Source organism: Palaemon carinicauda, chromosome 37, assembly GCF_036898095.1.
Source record: "Palaemon carinicauda isolate YSFRI2023 chromosome 37, ASM3689809v2, whole genome shotgun sequence".
NCBI lineage: Eukaryota > Metazoa > Arthropoda > Malacostraca > Decapoda > Palaemonidae > Palaemon > Palaemon carinicauda.
Genome location: NC_090761.1, coordinates 38,938,486 through 38,955,468, shown reverse-complemented (window position 1 = coordinate 38,955,468; position 16,983 = coordinate 38,938,486). Strand labels below are relative to the sequence as shown.

At 43.2% G+C, this 16,983-nt stretch overlaps 1 protein-coding gene across 2 annotated transcripts in view; it reads left to right on the top strand.

The window, feature by feature from the left end:
* LOC137629588 (leukocyte receptor cluster member 1) overlaps positions 1-8,437 on the top strand; it is a 45,129-nt gene extending 36,692 nt beyond the window's left edge. For both annotated transcript variants that reach the window (XM_068361045.1, XM_068361046.1), the window contains exon 4: positions 6,848-8,437. In XM_068361045.1, coding sequence (XP_068217146.1) covers positions 6,848-8,029 — 1,182 coding nt within the window. In that variant the 3' untranslated portion in view covers positions 8,030-8,437. The remainder of the gene's footprint in view (positions 1-6,847) is intronic.
* The last annotated feature ends 8,546 nt before the right edge of the window (positions 8,438-16,983 follow it).

The window sequence follows — 16,983 nt, the reverse complement described above, 5'->3', positions numbered from 1 at the left end:
TGGCTCGTCATCGGCTGCGCCGAAGTAATTACCCCATGTAAATAGCTAGGTTTGTATCGTTAGGAAAAATACAAATTATCTACGAATTTGTCATGTTTGTTCTATAGCAAGCTTTTCAAATAGTGCAGTTGTTATCCAATCTTGATATATTGAAAAGTACTGAAATTTACAGTTGGATGTGACATTGGTATTTAATTTTTGGTGGCCCAATATTTTGATCATCACATTAAAATCGATCAAATATTAATCGTAGAATTTCCGAAGTGAGTTTGTTCCCATACTAACAAACCTTCCATTATCTATTTGGATTATCTTTTGGTGAAGCTGGAAGGTAGCCATTAGACTTAAAGTGCTCGGTGGCAACCCTGCCTACCCGCTTGAGTAGGTAGGGTGGAGGGGGGATACCCAGACTCCTCTATATATACTCTCACAGCAGTGAGGTACGTCACTTTTTTCTTTTGGCTCGGTAGAGATTGGACGTGCCCTCTCTCTCCCCAGACTGTCATTGGACTTTTTGATATTCATTTTCTTTTCAGGTGTGCGGGTTTTCTCTTCCATCGCCTTCATGCGAACCTGTCTAGGGTGTGAGGGTGTTGTGTGTGGTACCTTCATGTCTTTGTTGAGACTGATCCACACTCTCTGTGTCCTTTGTGCAGAGGGCATCGCTGGGAGCAGAGTTTGCCCTGCGCAGAGTGCAAGGAGTTGTCTAACTCCCAACAGGAGAAATTTGGACAGGGCGAGGAAAGCGCAATCTTCTTCGTCTCACATCTCCAAATCTCTTTCAAAACCTCCTTCTCGCTTGCCCTCTTCCGAGGGACGATCAAGTAGGAGCGCAGACTGACTAACTCCTTGGCAACCCCACGGCACTGGGATGGTCGTTGCTTCCCCTAGAGGAGCAACTTCACCTCTGGCTGCCAAGGAGCCTTTCTCCCTTTCAGTTCTTCTGCAGTTGTGGCCGACCTTAGGGATTTTGGGACTACCTTCGAAGGAGGAACTTCTGCGTCTCCTTCAGTGTAGCGCTAGGACCCTTCTCCAGAGCCGTCAACATCTCACGCTCTAGAACTGTGTGAAGTCCATCTTTTACCTTCTCCTGGACCTTCCATGTGCGGATGAGGTGATCGCTCACGTTTGCCTCTCCAATGCTCTCCTGCTGACAATGAACCCTCTTGCCATCCTGGGACCTCGTCATCCTATAAACTCTCAACCATTTGTTTCTCCTTACAGGAACCTGCAAGTTGCAGGTGCCGATCTTCCGGGGACCAGCCCTCCTACCACCAGCAGTGGGAAAGGACAAGCATCGTCATCGCCTCGCCCTTCTGAACACTCTTCCCCTTATTGCCTTTTGTGACGATCGGAAAATCTGATGGATCGTAGGTCATCACGATCTGGAAGGTGTTCACGGTCTAGAGCTTCACACTCACAAGACCTCTGGTCTCAACGCTCTCCTTGGAAGCATTCCTCTTCACACGGAGAAGTATCGAGATCACTCTGTGCACAATCATGAGCACAGTCTAGACCTAGATCCAGACGCTTGCGTTCTAGATCTCTAAGATTTAGATCACAAGAATGGTGCTCGTGCTCGCGAGGATGACGCTTTCGTTCACGAGGGCGGCATTGACGTTCATGAGGGTGCCGTTCACGAGAATGACATTCATGTTTACAAGGCTGACGCTCATGTTCGTGAGGAAGGCACTCACAACGTTCTTGAACGAGAGCTAGACCCTCCTGTTTACGAACAGTATGTTCACGATCACGAACTGCGCATTAGCGATCAAGGTAGGACATTCATTGTCTAGAGTTAGAGGTAGGCGTTCGCGCAGTCCATCAGCGCGTAGCCCCTCAACCCGGCCTTCTTCCAAACAACCTCGGACCAAACCTGATCATGAGAATGACCATTCTTCAGTCAGGCGTCTGGCTAAACCCCCAGTGCCTTTCACCGCCGGGGGAGTATTAGCAAAGCGTTCGCCTATGCAACGCTTGGAAACGCGTCCCACTGTGACGCGTTCTCCAACGGTAAGGGTTGTTCCTATTCGGAGGCCTCCTCTGCCAACTTCGTCCAATGTAGGTGCTTCTCTGCGTTAAACCTTCCTCTTCTTGTGTGGCTCCTAGTGCTCCAGTTGCAAGTACTTCTGCTCGTGAATCGCGTCCGTTGACACGTGAAACTCATGATTTTACGTGCGAATCTCATGAATTCGCAAGCAAGTCAACGATTTCCATGAGCAATTCACGAGCAGATGTGTCGGAACCGCGGGCAAGTGAGGTACCAACATCTTCACCTCGGCCTTCAGCTTCTACCACTTCCAGCGTCAGGCCGACACCCTTTCCAGAGGGTTTCAAGGAGCCGCCTAATAGGTTCACAAACGTTCCTATTTGTCTGCACTGTCTTTCTCATCCACTAAAGGAACGTGTTCCTCTGCCACAGGGACTCTCCCCTGCGTTGACTGAGGCTCCTTCTAGTGTTCCACCCAAGGGAAGTTCTTCTATTAAACCAGGGCTTACCTAGAGGGGCAGAACTTTATCACCACCCTTCAGAAGTCTTTAGATGTGGCTCCTCCACTGCCACAACCTCTGACTGCTCCAGTCAAAGTGACCCCTAGGATTCCTACGAAATCCTCGTCGAGTTCGTCCGTTGGGAGTCTAGATCCTAGATGGAGATCAACGTCGGACAAGTCTCGCAGATCACCTCGATCCCGATCGCGTGCCGAAGGTCCTCGATCTTCTGACTCTTACTTGGCCATCATACCCTTTACCTGGTTGAAGGCAAGGAAAACCATGAGTAAGAGGCAGGAAAGAAGGACGAGAGGCGTAATTCCACCTCTCGATGACATCATCCGTCCTAGGACGAGTAGTGACATAGGCTCGCCCAGGAAGATAACCATCCATCCCTTCAATCCTCAAGTGATTGAGGTAGTGCCTCCGGACCAGTGTCCGATTTCCTTACCTCCCCCTGAGGAGGGGCCTTCAGCTCCTACAGCCAAAGCTTTGTTGGGGCCTTGAAAACCTCGCAAGTTTCCCCTCCTAAGACCGCGGAGGAACGTTCTGTGCGTAGGGAGTCGAAGGACACCAAGACGAAACCCAAGAATCCTGCAGCAAGGGAAGCTCGTATGGCTGAGTCACAGAGAAGGTCCCCTGTGGCGGGTCCCTCTAGCGATATGGTTGACGTCCCTGACCTACCCCAGACTCTGGAAGTGAGCCTGGAGGGGGACGACCCCTTGGATACCGATGATGAGAATCTTCCAAAGGTGGCTAGTCCGAACTACTACTCTGAGCAAGAGACACGTTAGTTGGAGAACCCCTTTAGGCAGGTCCTTGCTTTCATGAGGCCTAATAATAGGCTTTCTACTCCTGGTTCCACCACCCAGGAGGGTAAGGATATGGTTCTCGATGAAATATTGGAGACCCAGAAGCCTTTCAGGTCCCATGCCGCTTTGCCATGGTCCAAGGGTTTGACGGCCACCAAAAGTAAAGCTATCTCCCGGATAGCTGGAACTTCTTGTTCCTTGAGGACAGGTTCCTCCTCCCGGTCTCTTCCACTTCCTTATGTCCTACAAAGGAAGTATTGTGAGATCGAAGGGGAACCTCACTCCATCGTGTCCCTCGACCCCTCGGTAGAGTCTGTAACGAAGGGTCTCCCGACTTAAACCCTCGCCTCTCTGAGGGCCTCCCTCTGGGCAGTTGAGCTCCTGAACATAGAGAGGGGCACGAAGTACGCCATGCAGGCTGCTTCGTGGCTTGATCTATGGCTAGGATCCTTGGGCTTCATGGTCCGCTCCCACACACTCTCGAGGGAGTCTGCCAGGAAGATTTTGGAGTCTTCTCTGTTGTCGGGTACCCGAACTTTTGAGCTCAAGTCGCACCATGTTGTCAACTTGTGGGCAAATGCTATACTCAAGAAAAGGGATACAGTCATCGGGAAACTCCACAAGCAGGTGCTGAAGGTGGAAGTCTCCCGGTTGAGGAACCACCCTCGAGGGTTCTTCTCTCTTCATCCAAGAGGAGATAGAGAGGGCTGCTGAGCGATGGAGGAAATCATCAAATCTCTTCAATGGTGGCTGAATTCCAGTTGGAGTCAGACCAGTGATTCTCCGGACATTCTAGTCCCCATAGAACCAGAGTAGCAGACGGACCTCAAGTGGTTGGCGGCAAATGAGAACCTCCGCAGGTGTGTATGCCTTCTTGTTCTCCCCCGGACATGATGTTCTATTTAGATGCATCAAAAAAAGGTTTGGGGATCCATATGCTGCACCACACAGCCTTTGGCCTCTGGTTCAAGTCCGGAGGGTACCAGCACTTAAATCTCTTAGAGATAAGGGTAGCCTTCTTACAGTTCCAGCAGTTCCTGGAAAGTTACTCCGTAGTGTTGATGAGCGACAACCCCACAGTAGTGGCTTACATAAACAAACAAGACGGTACCTTTTCTCAGCTCCTATGCCATGTAGCAGTAAAGATACTGAGATTAGGAGAAGAAAACTCGGTGTCTCTATCAGCCTGCTTCATTCTGGGCAAGAGGAATGTGCTCGCTGATAATCTGAGCAGAGCAACTCAGATAGTTAGCTCCAAGTGGTCTTTGAATCATCTAGTAGCCAACAAAGTCCTCACTTTGTGGGGTTCCCTAACTAAGGACTTGTTCGCGACATCTCTGAACTTCAGCCTCCCACTTTACTGCTCCCCAGTCCCAGATCCCCAGGCTTTCTGGCAAAATGCATTCCAATAATGGTCTGATGTTTTGCAACTCCTGACAGAACTTCCGAGAGAACTCCTTCCACAACACGATCTACTCAGTCAGCCACACACGAACATCCTCCATAAAGCCGTAGCTTTGTTATGACTTCCCGCCTGGAGACTATCCAGCACCTCACTCAGAGAAAATTTTCGCGACAAGTTGTGAGAAGGCACCTTGGCACCTCCGGCGATCTTCAGCTTTAGTCTACCAGGCTAAGTGGACTGTCTTCTGTGGTTGGTGTCGTGAAAGGGGTGTCTTGCCCTTCAATGCCACTATTCCAATAATAGCACATTCAGGAAGAAATGCTCCTCTAGGTTTTGGTAGTGAAAGGCTACCCCTCAGCCTTGAGCCTTGCCTTTAAAGTGAAAGGAGGCGATATTTCTTCATCTTTGGAACTTCTTCATACGAAGCTACGAGCTTACCTGCCCCCAGTCGGATGTTAAGACCTTCTCCATGGAGCCTGGTTTGCGTCCTTCGGTCTCTGAAAGGTCCTCCCTACGAACCATTACACCAGGCAACAGATCGCCACCTAACTTTAAAGACGGTGTTCCTACTTGCCTTGGCTTTGGCCAAAAGCGTTAGTGAACTGCATGATCTTTCCAATGACATCGCCCATTCAAGGGGATGGGGAAAAGTAATTTTCAACTTCGTCCTTGGGTTTATAGCTAACACTCAAAATCCCGGAGTAGTGAATCCTAGATTTGGGCCCTTCTGGATTGGGACTCTTCTGATTGTAAGCGATGATCCAAATCAACTGTTACTATTCCCAGTAAGGGGTTTGAGGTGTTACCTCAAAAGAACATTAGTAGCTCGCCCTCAAGTTTCCGCACTCTTCTTCAGCACAGTGAAGGTCAAGAGGAGGGTCATGAAGAACACCATCTCTTCTTGGATTTGCAGGGTTATTGACCTGGCAATGAATCCTGACCCTCCTCCAACATGACGACCCAGAGCTCATGACATTAGGGGGCATGGCAGCAACATCCCTAGAGTTGAAAATAAACTACTCTGTGACGCAGGTATCCCAACCAGGGGTGTAGAGGTGTCAGATGACCTTCACCACCTACTACCTGCAAGACGTGACCCACAGGAACATGGAGACGCTCTCCATTGATCTTGTGGTGGATGCAGAAGTGGTTTTAACAACTTAAGCTCCTTGACAGACAAGTAGCAGATGGTTGAGGGCAAAGGTTACCCGGAATTAGTCGGGGATAAATGCGTAAGAATGACCGGCCCTTTCTTTCGTATTCCCCTTTCTTGGGGAATGAGCACCCAGGGTCCTATGCAAAGCTGGCCTCAACTATCTGCAGGTAAAACTTTTCATTATGTAAACTATTATTGGAATAATACTTGTTGCATCCCCACACCAGTAACGAGGGGCGATTGAGTAATGCCTATGGTACCCTTGGAAGATTTCTACAACTCTGAGAACTTTTACCTACAGTAGACCGTCACATTGGTAGTATCACAAGCACACAGCTTGCGTAGGTCGCTGGCCGTGCGTAGCACGGTGTTTAGCGAGGTGTAGGGTTTCCACTAAATATGTGTGGAGCACATATGGAGAAGCCTACGGTCAATGCCAAGAAGCCAGTTGGTGCAGACTTCCACCCTCCTAAGGGGTAATTCATCTCCTTATGGTTTGTATTAGTTTTGGAACAAATGACAAATTTGGAAGTAATTTGTATTTTTCCTGATGATACAAACATGTAGATATTTGTACAGATTGGCCTGCCAGCACCTATCCCCCTAGAAGTCGTAACTGCAAGCAAAAGTGGTTACTCAGCCCAGATGTGTGTATGAGTGGGGTAGCAGACTATACTACCCCCCCCCCCCCCCCACTAACTAGCGGGTAGGTGGTTAACCCTCGCTAAAAGTCTTATGGCTCGTCTTCCAGCTTCGCCAAAATTAATATCCCTATGAATAGCGTATGGTTTGTATCGTTAGGAAAAATACAAATGACTTCCAAATTTGTTATTTTAGATAGAAGAGATTCTTTGCAGACTAGCATAGGCATGATCTGTCAGCTCCCCCATGTGTATGATAAATTTTGAACCCTATGGAAGAATTATTTCAATACTGGAAGATGTTAATCATCATAATTACCTGTAATATTTTGTGTTTTTGTAGGAACAAGAAGCCAGAACAGCATATCTAAGAGCAAAGGCTCGTTCAGCAGATGGAACGGAATGTGAACAGATCGTTCAGGAACATCCAGATAACAGCAAGCAGCCTGAGTCATCAGATAGTGCCAACATATTTACAGCTGAAGGTAACATTAACTTTTTCAAAGATGTAGAGGACGGGAAACAAATTAGTGGCACCAACAAAGAACATGAAGCAGAAAAGAAAGCGGAACAGGAGAAATATGAGAAGAGTATCGGATACCTAACTTACTTAGGGCAGGATTCTCTCGAGGCAAAAGGGGGAAAAGCGTGGTATGAATTGCATAGTATCGGAAGAATAAGCGACAGTGATGGTGAATCAAGGAGTGAAGAAGTGGGATTGAAGAGTAAGTTGAGGCTAGATCCTATCAATGATATTATCAAGTACACAGGATTAAAACCTGTGAAAAAAACAGCTTGCGTAAATAGTGCAAAAGTTGTAGACAAACAAAATTGTGAAACAGTTGTTCCAGTTAATGGTAGTATAATTAAGGAAGGAAAAGAAGCAAAGTGTATTTTTAATAAGGTAAAAACTGATAAAAAACACAAGAAGCATAGAAAAAAAGAACACAGACATAAAAAAAGGAAATACAAGAGTGATGAAAAACAAAAGGAGAAACATGGAGGGAACCCAAAATATAGTAAAAGGAAATATAGAATAAGCACCAGCAGGAAAGAGAAAGGAAATAAAGAAAGTGACAGTGAAGAGAAATCTGGTCATAAGAAATGTAAGAAAAGGAAAAGAAGCCGAGACGAATACAGCAGAAAGCGTAAACGTGACTGTAATAGTGATAGCAGTGATTATGGAAGTTATAAAAAGCAAAGGGGAAAGGTCAGAAGTAGAAGTTATAGTGATAGTAGTGAGAGCTCTAGTGAGTCATCCAGTGACAGTAATTGGGAAGAGAAGCAGCGAGAAAAAGAGAAAAAACTAGAAGTTCTCAGAGCTGAAAGATTGAAAAGGGAAGCTGAGGAAAGGCGGCGTGCTGAAAAGCTTCTTGCTGGTCAGAAGCCAGAAGCAGTTGAAACACAAGTTTCAAATACTACTACATACCAACAGAAATACAATTCACAATATAATCCTCATATAGCAAGACAAAACCAAGAGTCAAAAACATTGGAATCTGGCGTTAAGTATTGGGTCCAGTGATGAATTGATATTAAAATGGTCCATATCGTTAGATGTTAAAGAACCTGTAAAGTAACCATGTGGACAGTATTATTAGTTTAAAGCAATTTTACATCCTTTAAATTCTCAATTATTTTTTCTCTTGAATGTAAAAGATAATGTAAATACATGTATGTACAGATTACAGAAAATTGTCATTGCTCATACACAAACTCACACCATCTTATATTATAAGTGCCTTTATGATATGTACTGGACCTTGCTAGATTTAAGTAGCGACTATTAATGAACATCAGAAAGGTATAGTTCAAAGTGGGGTAATTTATATCTCAGTCATTAGAAGCAGCCATTCCTTAATTCTTCCATTGGGCATTATACTGAACATGTTTTCCGTATATCACCTTAAGATCATCTGTTTGTTCTTACATGAATATAAACTTTCGTCCCTTAATAAGAGTGTGTTATCACCATAGCGGAAATCGGCTCTTATAATTAATAAAGAGGTGTTGGTAATTACTGGTGGGTGACTGGGAAGCTTCCTCCCCCCCCCCCCCCCCCCCCCCCCCCTTTTGCCAGCACACTGAGTAGCCACTTTGTTTTAAACTGCCGGATGGTACAGACATACAGTAGGGTCCCGAATTATGCGAGAATTTGGTCGATGAAAGGCCTCGTGTAATTGGAAATTCGTATATTTCGAAACACATCATGGCGGCAAACAGCAACCTACCCGTCAATTTTTTTTCTCACTCCATTTCTAGCTTTCTAGCTATATATATACTGTATATACACTGTGTGTGTGTATGTATGTGTGTATGTATGTATGTATATATTATATATATATATATAAAACATATATATTATATATATATATAAAACATATATATATATATAAATATATATATATATATATATATATATATATATATATATATATATATATATATATATATATATATATATATATATATATATATATATATATACTGTAGCTTTTATCTTAACAATACTGTAAGAAATCCTTCTTATAGATTTTTTTTTATAAAATACTGTACAAAATTTCTTTTATGGATAAATAAAACAATAAAAAGTTGTTAAAGTTTTGATAATTTTCTATGACTGTAGTATTTACTACTGTACTATGCATAGCTTACTGTTTTCAGTATTTTCCGAATGATGTAGAATTATTTCCTATAGATACAAAAAACAAAAAAGGGTTTTCAAGGTTTGATACAGTACGTATCTAGCAATAGTTAAAAATTACAGTATAGTACTGTATATCCATGATGACACTCCCACACGTAAACACGGCCAGTAGGCGCAAGTGTGCACTAGGCTGCTGTACGATAATCACGCTTTTTTTGCCCTGAGCGGTCATTTCACTAATGATAATTTTTCAAAGTTAATATAATTTCTTTATGCTTATAATTCGTAATTATAGTTAAAAGTAGGGATATTAATTAAATGGTTGAGTAAAAAAAACAATTAATACTACTATTATTTAATTTCAAATGGCTACATAATACTGAATATTCTAATGGGTTCTTTTTATCTTCAATCGTAAATCTTACGCCTGGATAAGCAACAAAAGGAAAGGGATAGGTCTCTCTCTCTCTCTCTCTCTCTCTCTCTCTCTCTCTCTCTCTCTCTCTCTCTCTCTCTCTCTCTTCATATCGTTTCCTGTATAGTTTTCAAATATGTTCGTCATACATTTGTACATTATTTATCCACTTTATTCTCTCTCTCTCTCTCTCTCTCTCTCTCTCTCTCTCTCTCTCTCTCTCTCTCTCTCTCTCTCTCTCTCTCTCTCTCTCTCTCTCTCTCTCTCTCGGCGTTTCCTTTCCCTTTATAGTTTTGTGAAATTTCGTTGTCCAGTCATTCGGTAATGAGAAGTCATTTTTGCTTTCGGCATCGAAAGAAAACTTTGTTTCTTCAATATACTCATCACTGGAGGATTCAGAACTAGTGCTCTCATTATCAAACAGGTTATCATTATCAAATTCCACAACAAGAATATCATTTATTTCATCTAAAGAAATAACCTTCCTCTTTAGACCTTTCATTACAAAAGGAACAACAAACAACCACTTATGCATGAACGCCCGAGCGCACTGATAGGAAACCACAGTTTTGTAACATCAAGCTACCTTCAGAAAAATAGTTGCCAGACATCATATAAGTTTCTATTCACAGTCCCCATATGCTGAGAGTGTTGCCAAGTGGTGATCCTATACTTACTATACGAGTAAAGTAACATCACGAGACTGACGGCTTGTAAAAGGCAATTAAAGTCATGAACGGAATATACAGTTGAAGGCGGTACCGAGTAGATCGTGGTGAACGGTTTATCACGTGGGTGACGCTTAACAGGTTAAAAAAACATTTTATATAGTTCGGTATTTTCTCTATCCATCCTCTCCCAGAAAACCTTCAAATGTGAATTATCGGAATGTGTGCAGATCTTGGCAGTGCGATAACTAGTTAACGACTGAGAATAAAAAAAAATAAAAAGCCCGATTGACGATGCTGATGAAGAGGATATCGAATACCGATTTTTCCCTAATTGATTTTTTCTACGTTCTGTCTAATCCAATGTACAGTACATTCTTATGTAAAGGGCGAACCCCAACATTTCTTGATGCTGCTACACTTTAATTATAGATATTTTACCACCTATTTATAATCTTTATTTATAATAACATCTTTAGTAAAAGCTCTTCAATATCACTTTCAGGAGTAAATGCGTTTATGATCGACGATGAAACGTAAAAAAAAACGTTTTCCTTTTAAGAAGGCGTTTTTTTAGGAAAAAAAAAAAACAACACGAAACAAAATTGCTCATATTTCATATATTTTGATTTTCTAAGGATAAATAAAAACAACATTAATTATAACATTATTATTACATAGTACCTGGTAAGATATCTTTTGCCGCAAAAGTTAACCTATAGACAGATGTTAAAATTGGTTAGCGAGTTCGTTATGATCGGCGATGGAACGTACCAAACAAAGTAATGGGTTTGGTTGTGGTGACATGTTTGGCAGTAGCATGATATAAAATAGTCTTTATTTTGATGGTTTTTAATTTAAAGTTTAATGAATAAGGATTTTTCACCATAATCACAACGTAAGTATAGAAATTAATTAGTATAAATATGGAATATTATACATATAGGTGTTGGACAGTTAGGCTAGGCCTAGCGACAAGTTCACACAACAGATGGGCAAACCTTAACATTTTTCATCCAAAACTAGTCTTCAAATGTTTGAACAGAAATCTTTCTCTCACATTCCCCCCCCCCCTTCTCAGACATCGGGGAACCATCACCCCCCCCCCCAATACAATTAAGAAAACAATAGATTTCCTACGCTTCGCGGTGCTTGACTGGATTTAGAATGCTCCTCGCAGATAGAGGAAAATTAATTTTTAAAAACTATCGATCGCGTAATTGAGGAATCGTGTAATTAGAACACGTGTAATTCGGGACCCTACTGTACTTCCGGTGCTCCCAACTGGCTGTTTGAATCTTTTATTATTTTTTAGATAAATTGGATGGCAGATCATTCTATCCGAAGGATATTAAGTATTGTAATTAGATTCTGCAGTTGTATCCCGACAAGTGTATCTGTCAACAGTTAGATAACCACATTCTTTTACCTCTTAGACAGTATTTCTATTTGCTGTTTATTCCTTTGTGAATGGCATGATGATGTTAACATAATCCTGAAGAAGTTGGGTTTCCTTGGACCTTGTTTTGTTTCGTCAAATGAGTTTCTTCTGCCGCCGAGTGTGAGGGAGGGGGTTGCTGCCCTTTCCATTCTTGAAAAGGTGCTACGGATGCATCACCTGATTGTATGATCTCTTCATAGAGTTTCTCTGACCTTTTTCCACATTGGAGCATCATCATTAGTCTGGACAACTCCCTAGAAGGCGAACTTCAAGTTCCTCCTCCTCCTCTGCCTCATATTTGTCAGATACTACCGTTAGAAAGTTATTAGGTCCTTTAACTGGCCTGACAGTACTACATTGGAGCCCTCTCTCTGGTTACGTCTCATTTTGTCTTTGCCTACACACTGACTGAATAGTCTGTCCTATTCTTTCTATATTCTTCTCTGTCCTTATGCACCCGACAACACTGAGAATACCAAACAAATCTTCGCCCAAGGGTTAACTACGGCAATGTAATTGTTCAGTGTCTACTTTCCTCTTAGTAAGGGTAGAGACTTTTTAACTATGGTAAGCAGCTCTTCTAGGAGAAAGGCACTCCAAAATCAAACCATTGTTGTCTACTCGTGGATAGTACCATTGTCTCTGTACCATAGCCTTCCACTGTCTTGGATTAGAGTTTTCTTGCTTGAGGGTACACTCATGTACGATGTTCTATCTTGTTTATTTTTTTATTTTTTATAGTTTATATATGAAAGATCTAATTTAATGTTACTGTTCTTCAAATAGGATTGTTTATTACTTCTTTTGTAGTTTATTTCCTTGTTTCCTTTCCTCACTGTGCTATTTTTCCCTGTTGGAGTCCTTGGGCTTATACCATCTTCCTTTTCTAACTAGGGTTATAGCTTAGCTTGTAATAATAATGATAATGGTACCTCTAGGAAAAGAACGTTTAAATGTCATTGAAGAAACCAAGAAGATCGATCGATGGGAGTTGCATACCATTTCTCTTCCCGTGGGGTAGACACTGCTGTATCAAGAATACACTGCCAGTTGTGATGAAAAGGCTTTGCCATTTTTTCCCCTTCCTATTCTATCCCACTCTCTTTGGGGAGGGAGGGAAGAGATACAGTATGTACTGAGAGTTGTCCCGTAAGGGTAAGAAACATTTATACTCTTTGCTCCTGTTTGTGTTATTCAGAAGGTAGTCCCCATGAGAATCCATGCACATCAGGATTCCACAACCATGGTGTCCATGTTCCTGATTTCTACGTGCACAAACTCTTTGTATGGTCTTTTATCTAAATGTCTTTCATATGTACAAGGGTATGGACTCAACATGTACACACATCAGGACTCTACACGTGTTGTATCAACGTTCCTGACTTGCACACACAAGCTCTGTTTATAGTCTTTTACCATACTGTCTTTCACTTGTACATTTGCAAGGAGTCAACGCGTGCACGCATCAGGATTTCACGCGCAAAAGATTTCCACTCGTATAGTCTTTGACTGTCTTGTTTTTCACATGTACGAGTAATGTCTCCACATGTATAGTTTCTGACAGTACCTTTTTCATGCGTACTGTACACACAATGTCTTCACAAATACGGGCTTGAACCGCACTGCTTTTCAAACGCACCTGATTCTCCATTATCAATGTACCTGATCATGATGATGTTAACAAGGAGCATGATGATGTAGGCAGACTGATACTTTTAAAAGAAGAAGGAGTAAGAGACATCATGAAGAAGATATGATCCATGGAAGGTGCCTGCTTTTCAACCTACCAGTATTGCAAGAAATTCGTCTGTTTTGTACGTGAGATTGGTAAATACTTTGTAACATTTAAGAACAACATGCTTCCTTTGCGACTTGTGTAAGCGAATGGGCTTGTTTCACAAACCCTTAACTAACAGATGCACTTTTGGGAAGTTGACAAGGCAGAACTTTTTGCAAACGCACTCGGTCGACAGTGCCTTTATGTAAGGATCAAAGCTTTCAAGTTTTTAGAGTTGCTCAGACAGTTTGCCATTCAGTTTAACGAGAAACTTCCAGTTTCTGCTCCTCAGTTCCAGTCTGTTGGCAATGTTTGAGGATGCCTTCCAACATCCCTAGGGATTATAGATGTTTCCTCCCATCTTCCCATTTCACTGATCATTCAACAGTCAATTGACGACAGTTAGGTTTGGCATGACCCTGATTGTGCCAAGTGGCCTTACGCTGAATGGTATCTGGGTCCTTTGTTTCTGTTTCGTCATGGAAGCTTTTCAATCTTCGTAGTAAAGGATATCGCTCATTCCTCGATCTAAGTTTCATCTAGGTCTTAGGTCTTGACTTCGTGAGAATCAAAACAATGAGGAGTGAGCTGCTGGGGAGCGCAAGCTGAAGGAAATTTTTCAATAGTTCGCAGGCCTCTCAGTGATCCCTGCTCGAACCCATGGGACAGACGACACATAAGGCTTTAACCTTCGAGACTGTTCTTGGTTAAGCTCTTCCTAATGAAGCAAGTGTTCAGGACCTGGAACCCAGCCATTCCTAACTTGAAATCCTTTTTTATCTCTTACAAGTAGTCATTAGTGGGGACCATTTGTCTTGCTTTCCTGTTCTGGGAAGGAACTACAATTTCTCCTACAGCAACAGAAAAAATAAGGAAAAGATCTTATAGCTCTGTTTCTTTGCGGCTTTGTAAGACAATAAAACGTCCTTTTTCAATATTAAACTTACCCGATGATCATATAGCTGTCAGCTCTGCTGCCCGACAGAAAAAACCTACGGGCGGAATACGCTAGCGATCGCTATACAGGTGGGGGTGTACATCAACAGCGCCATCTGTCAAGTAGGTACTCAAGTACTCGATGTCAACATAGAACCAATTTTCCCTCTGTCGTGCCACTGGCAAGACCTACTAAATACGCCGTCCCTAACTGGATTTGTTTTCACAACGATTTGGTGAAGTACACTATTCCAGTTTTGAGCTTTCGCTATGCAGGGGTTTTATCTTCATTTCAAAACTTGAACTCGTTTTGGATAGATTTAATTATGGTGACGAAGAGAGTATGGACTCTCTTTCACTTTTAAATGGCCGACCCTTCCCTTAGACGGAAGTGTGTTGAGGTTTTTGGTAATTTTGCTTAACACGTTATAGATCTATTTATTTTATATCTCTCCGCCTTTATGGGCCTCTTCGATTAATTTTTATGTTTGTTTATATGCGACCTTTCCTAATAGTAGGCGGTCCTAACTTGGAACCAAAGTTAATTAACATTGAGCCCGTTATATTGTATTTAACCTTTAAAGAATTTAATACTTTTTAATTTTAATGTTTTATGAAAGAATTTCTTTGATAGTCTCGTACTGTTTTCAAAGATGAACTAACGTTTAGTTTTTTAGTCTACGCAGTTGTTGACGTTCAGAACGTTCAACATGCGCTCTATCGTTACGATAGAGAGAGAGTGTATCACGGTTTCACTTTGCAGTAAGAGTAAACCGATTCTAGCGTTTCGTTCATTCTTTCTTAGCTTAAATGGTTTAAATTCTAAATTAAAGGAACTTTTTATTTGTAAAACTTTTCAGTTTTTTCCTTTAGCAAATAACATGTTTTAACGATATAATTGGGCTCTTCTCTCAGGTGCGAAATCAAGAGAGAAGAGAGAGAGAGATAGAGACGGAGGGAGAGAGAGGTGAATAAACGTTTCGTTCAAGCGGGTAACGTTGTTCTCGTTTTTTACTCTCGTCCCTAGTCGCTGTAGGGGAAGAAGGTAAAACGTTTCTAGGGTTTTATTCTTGTTCCCAGGCTTTGTGCGGTGAGAGATTGTAAACGTAGTTTATTTGATCTAGTGTTTAGTCTCTTTTCCAGCCACTGAATTCTTTATCTTTATTTATGTTTTTCTGTTGCATTGTAAGACTGTTTTCGCAATTACTACCTTTTAATGAAGGATAGGATTGCGTGTTTCAGGTAGAAATCAGTTAAAGTTTTGATTTCAGTGAAATAAGTGCAAAACAGAAAATCAAAAGTGATAAAGTGATATGCGCAAAGTGTTACAGTGTTGCGTCCGAGGGTTCGTCTGTTCGTGCCAGTCGTTCACCTAGTCCGGGACCTCTTACAAGCTCCCAAGCCCAGGGGAGAAGTAATGTCGAACGACTTATGGGTTCCACAGGCCTTGATCAACGAACAGACGTTTTTCCCTCCGTGGTTTCGGGCGTATCTACCCAAGATCGCCCCACCCACACAAAGACGAGAGAGCCCATTTATTCCTCGTCTGCGGAAGAGGTTTCTCGTAAGAAACCATGGACCACATCTTGCAGCTTTTTAAGTGCAAGTCGGTCCCTTTCGCACAAGTCCAACGGCCTAGGTGTAGCCACTGGGTCAGTTCGGACTCGCTGCAGTCATCCGACGACTGCACACCTCCCAAGAGAGGCAAGGTGGTACCGCAACAGGCAGTAACTCCGTCTGTTGCCGCACCAGCTGTTTTAGACCCTCAGTCACAGCGGACAGTAGCTCCGTCTGTTGCCGTTTTTGTAGACCCTAACTGGTCTTTACTGCAGTCTATGCAGACTCAGTTAGCTGCGGTTATGCAGGAGTTTCGTGCGGAGAAGGTTGACACTGCTCCCGTTAGCCTACAACCTGCCACGGTTGTGCGCCTAGCTCACGCTGAGGCTGCCTGCTCCCACACTCCGGCTGCGGAGAGCTCCACCTCCGATGCGCAATCGACCCTGCCAGACGCTTGTTGACGTTAGCCGACGTGCGGCTCCCTCCGTTAACATGCGTGAGCTACCGCATCAGCAGTGGGAAGGTGGAGTCAAGCTGCCGTGTTTTGACGCGATGCGTTAGTTTCCGCAACCCACGGCAGTCCCCACCACGCACCACCACTCCGCTTTGGTTGTTGCCTGCTCCCACACTCCGACTGCGGAGAAGGTTGACGATGCACCCGTTTGCCTACAACCTGCCACGGTTGTGCGCCCAGCAGATGCTGCGGCTGCCTGCTCCCACACTCTTGTTGTGAGAGCTCCTCCACCCATGCGCAGTCGACCCTGCCAGACGCATGCTGACTCCCACAGACACACGGAGCACTCCGTTGCCGTGCGTGAGCTACCACAAGCTGCCGTGTTTTGACACGGTGTGTCAGCCTCCGCAACCCACTGTGGTTACCGCCACTCGCCCGCAGCAGACTAGTCAGTCAGGAGTTGAGGCTTCCCCACACAGCTTTGGTTGTTGCCAGCTCCCAGACTGTCTAGCAGTTACATGACGTTGCCTTCTGGTCTGCTACTAATGCACCAGTGCTGTATGTCCTCACGCCCTGTTGTGGTT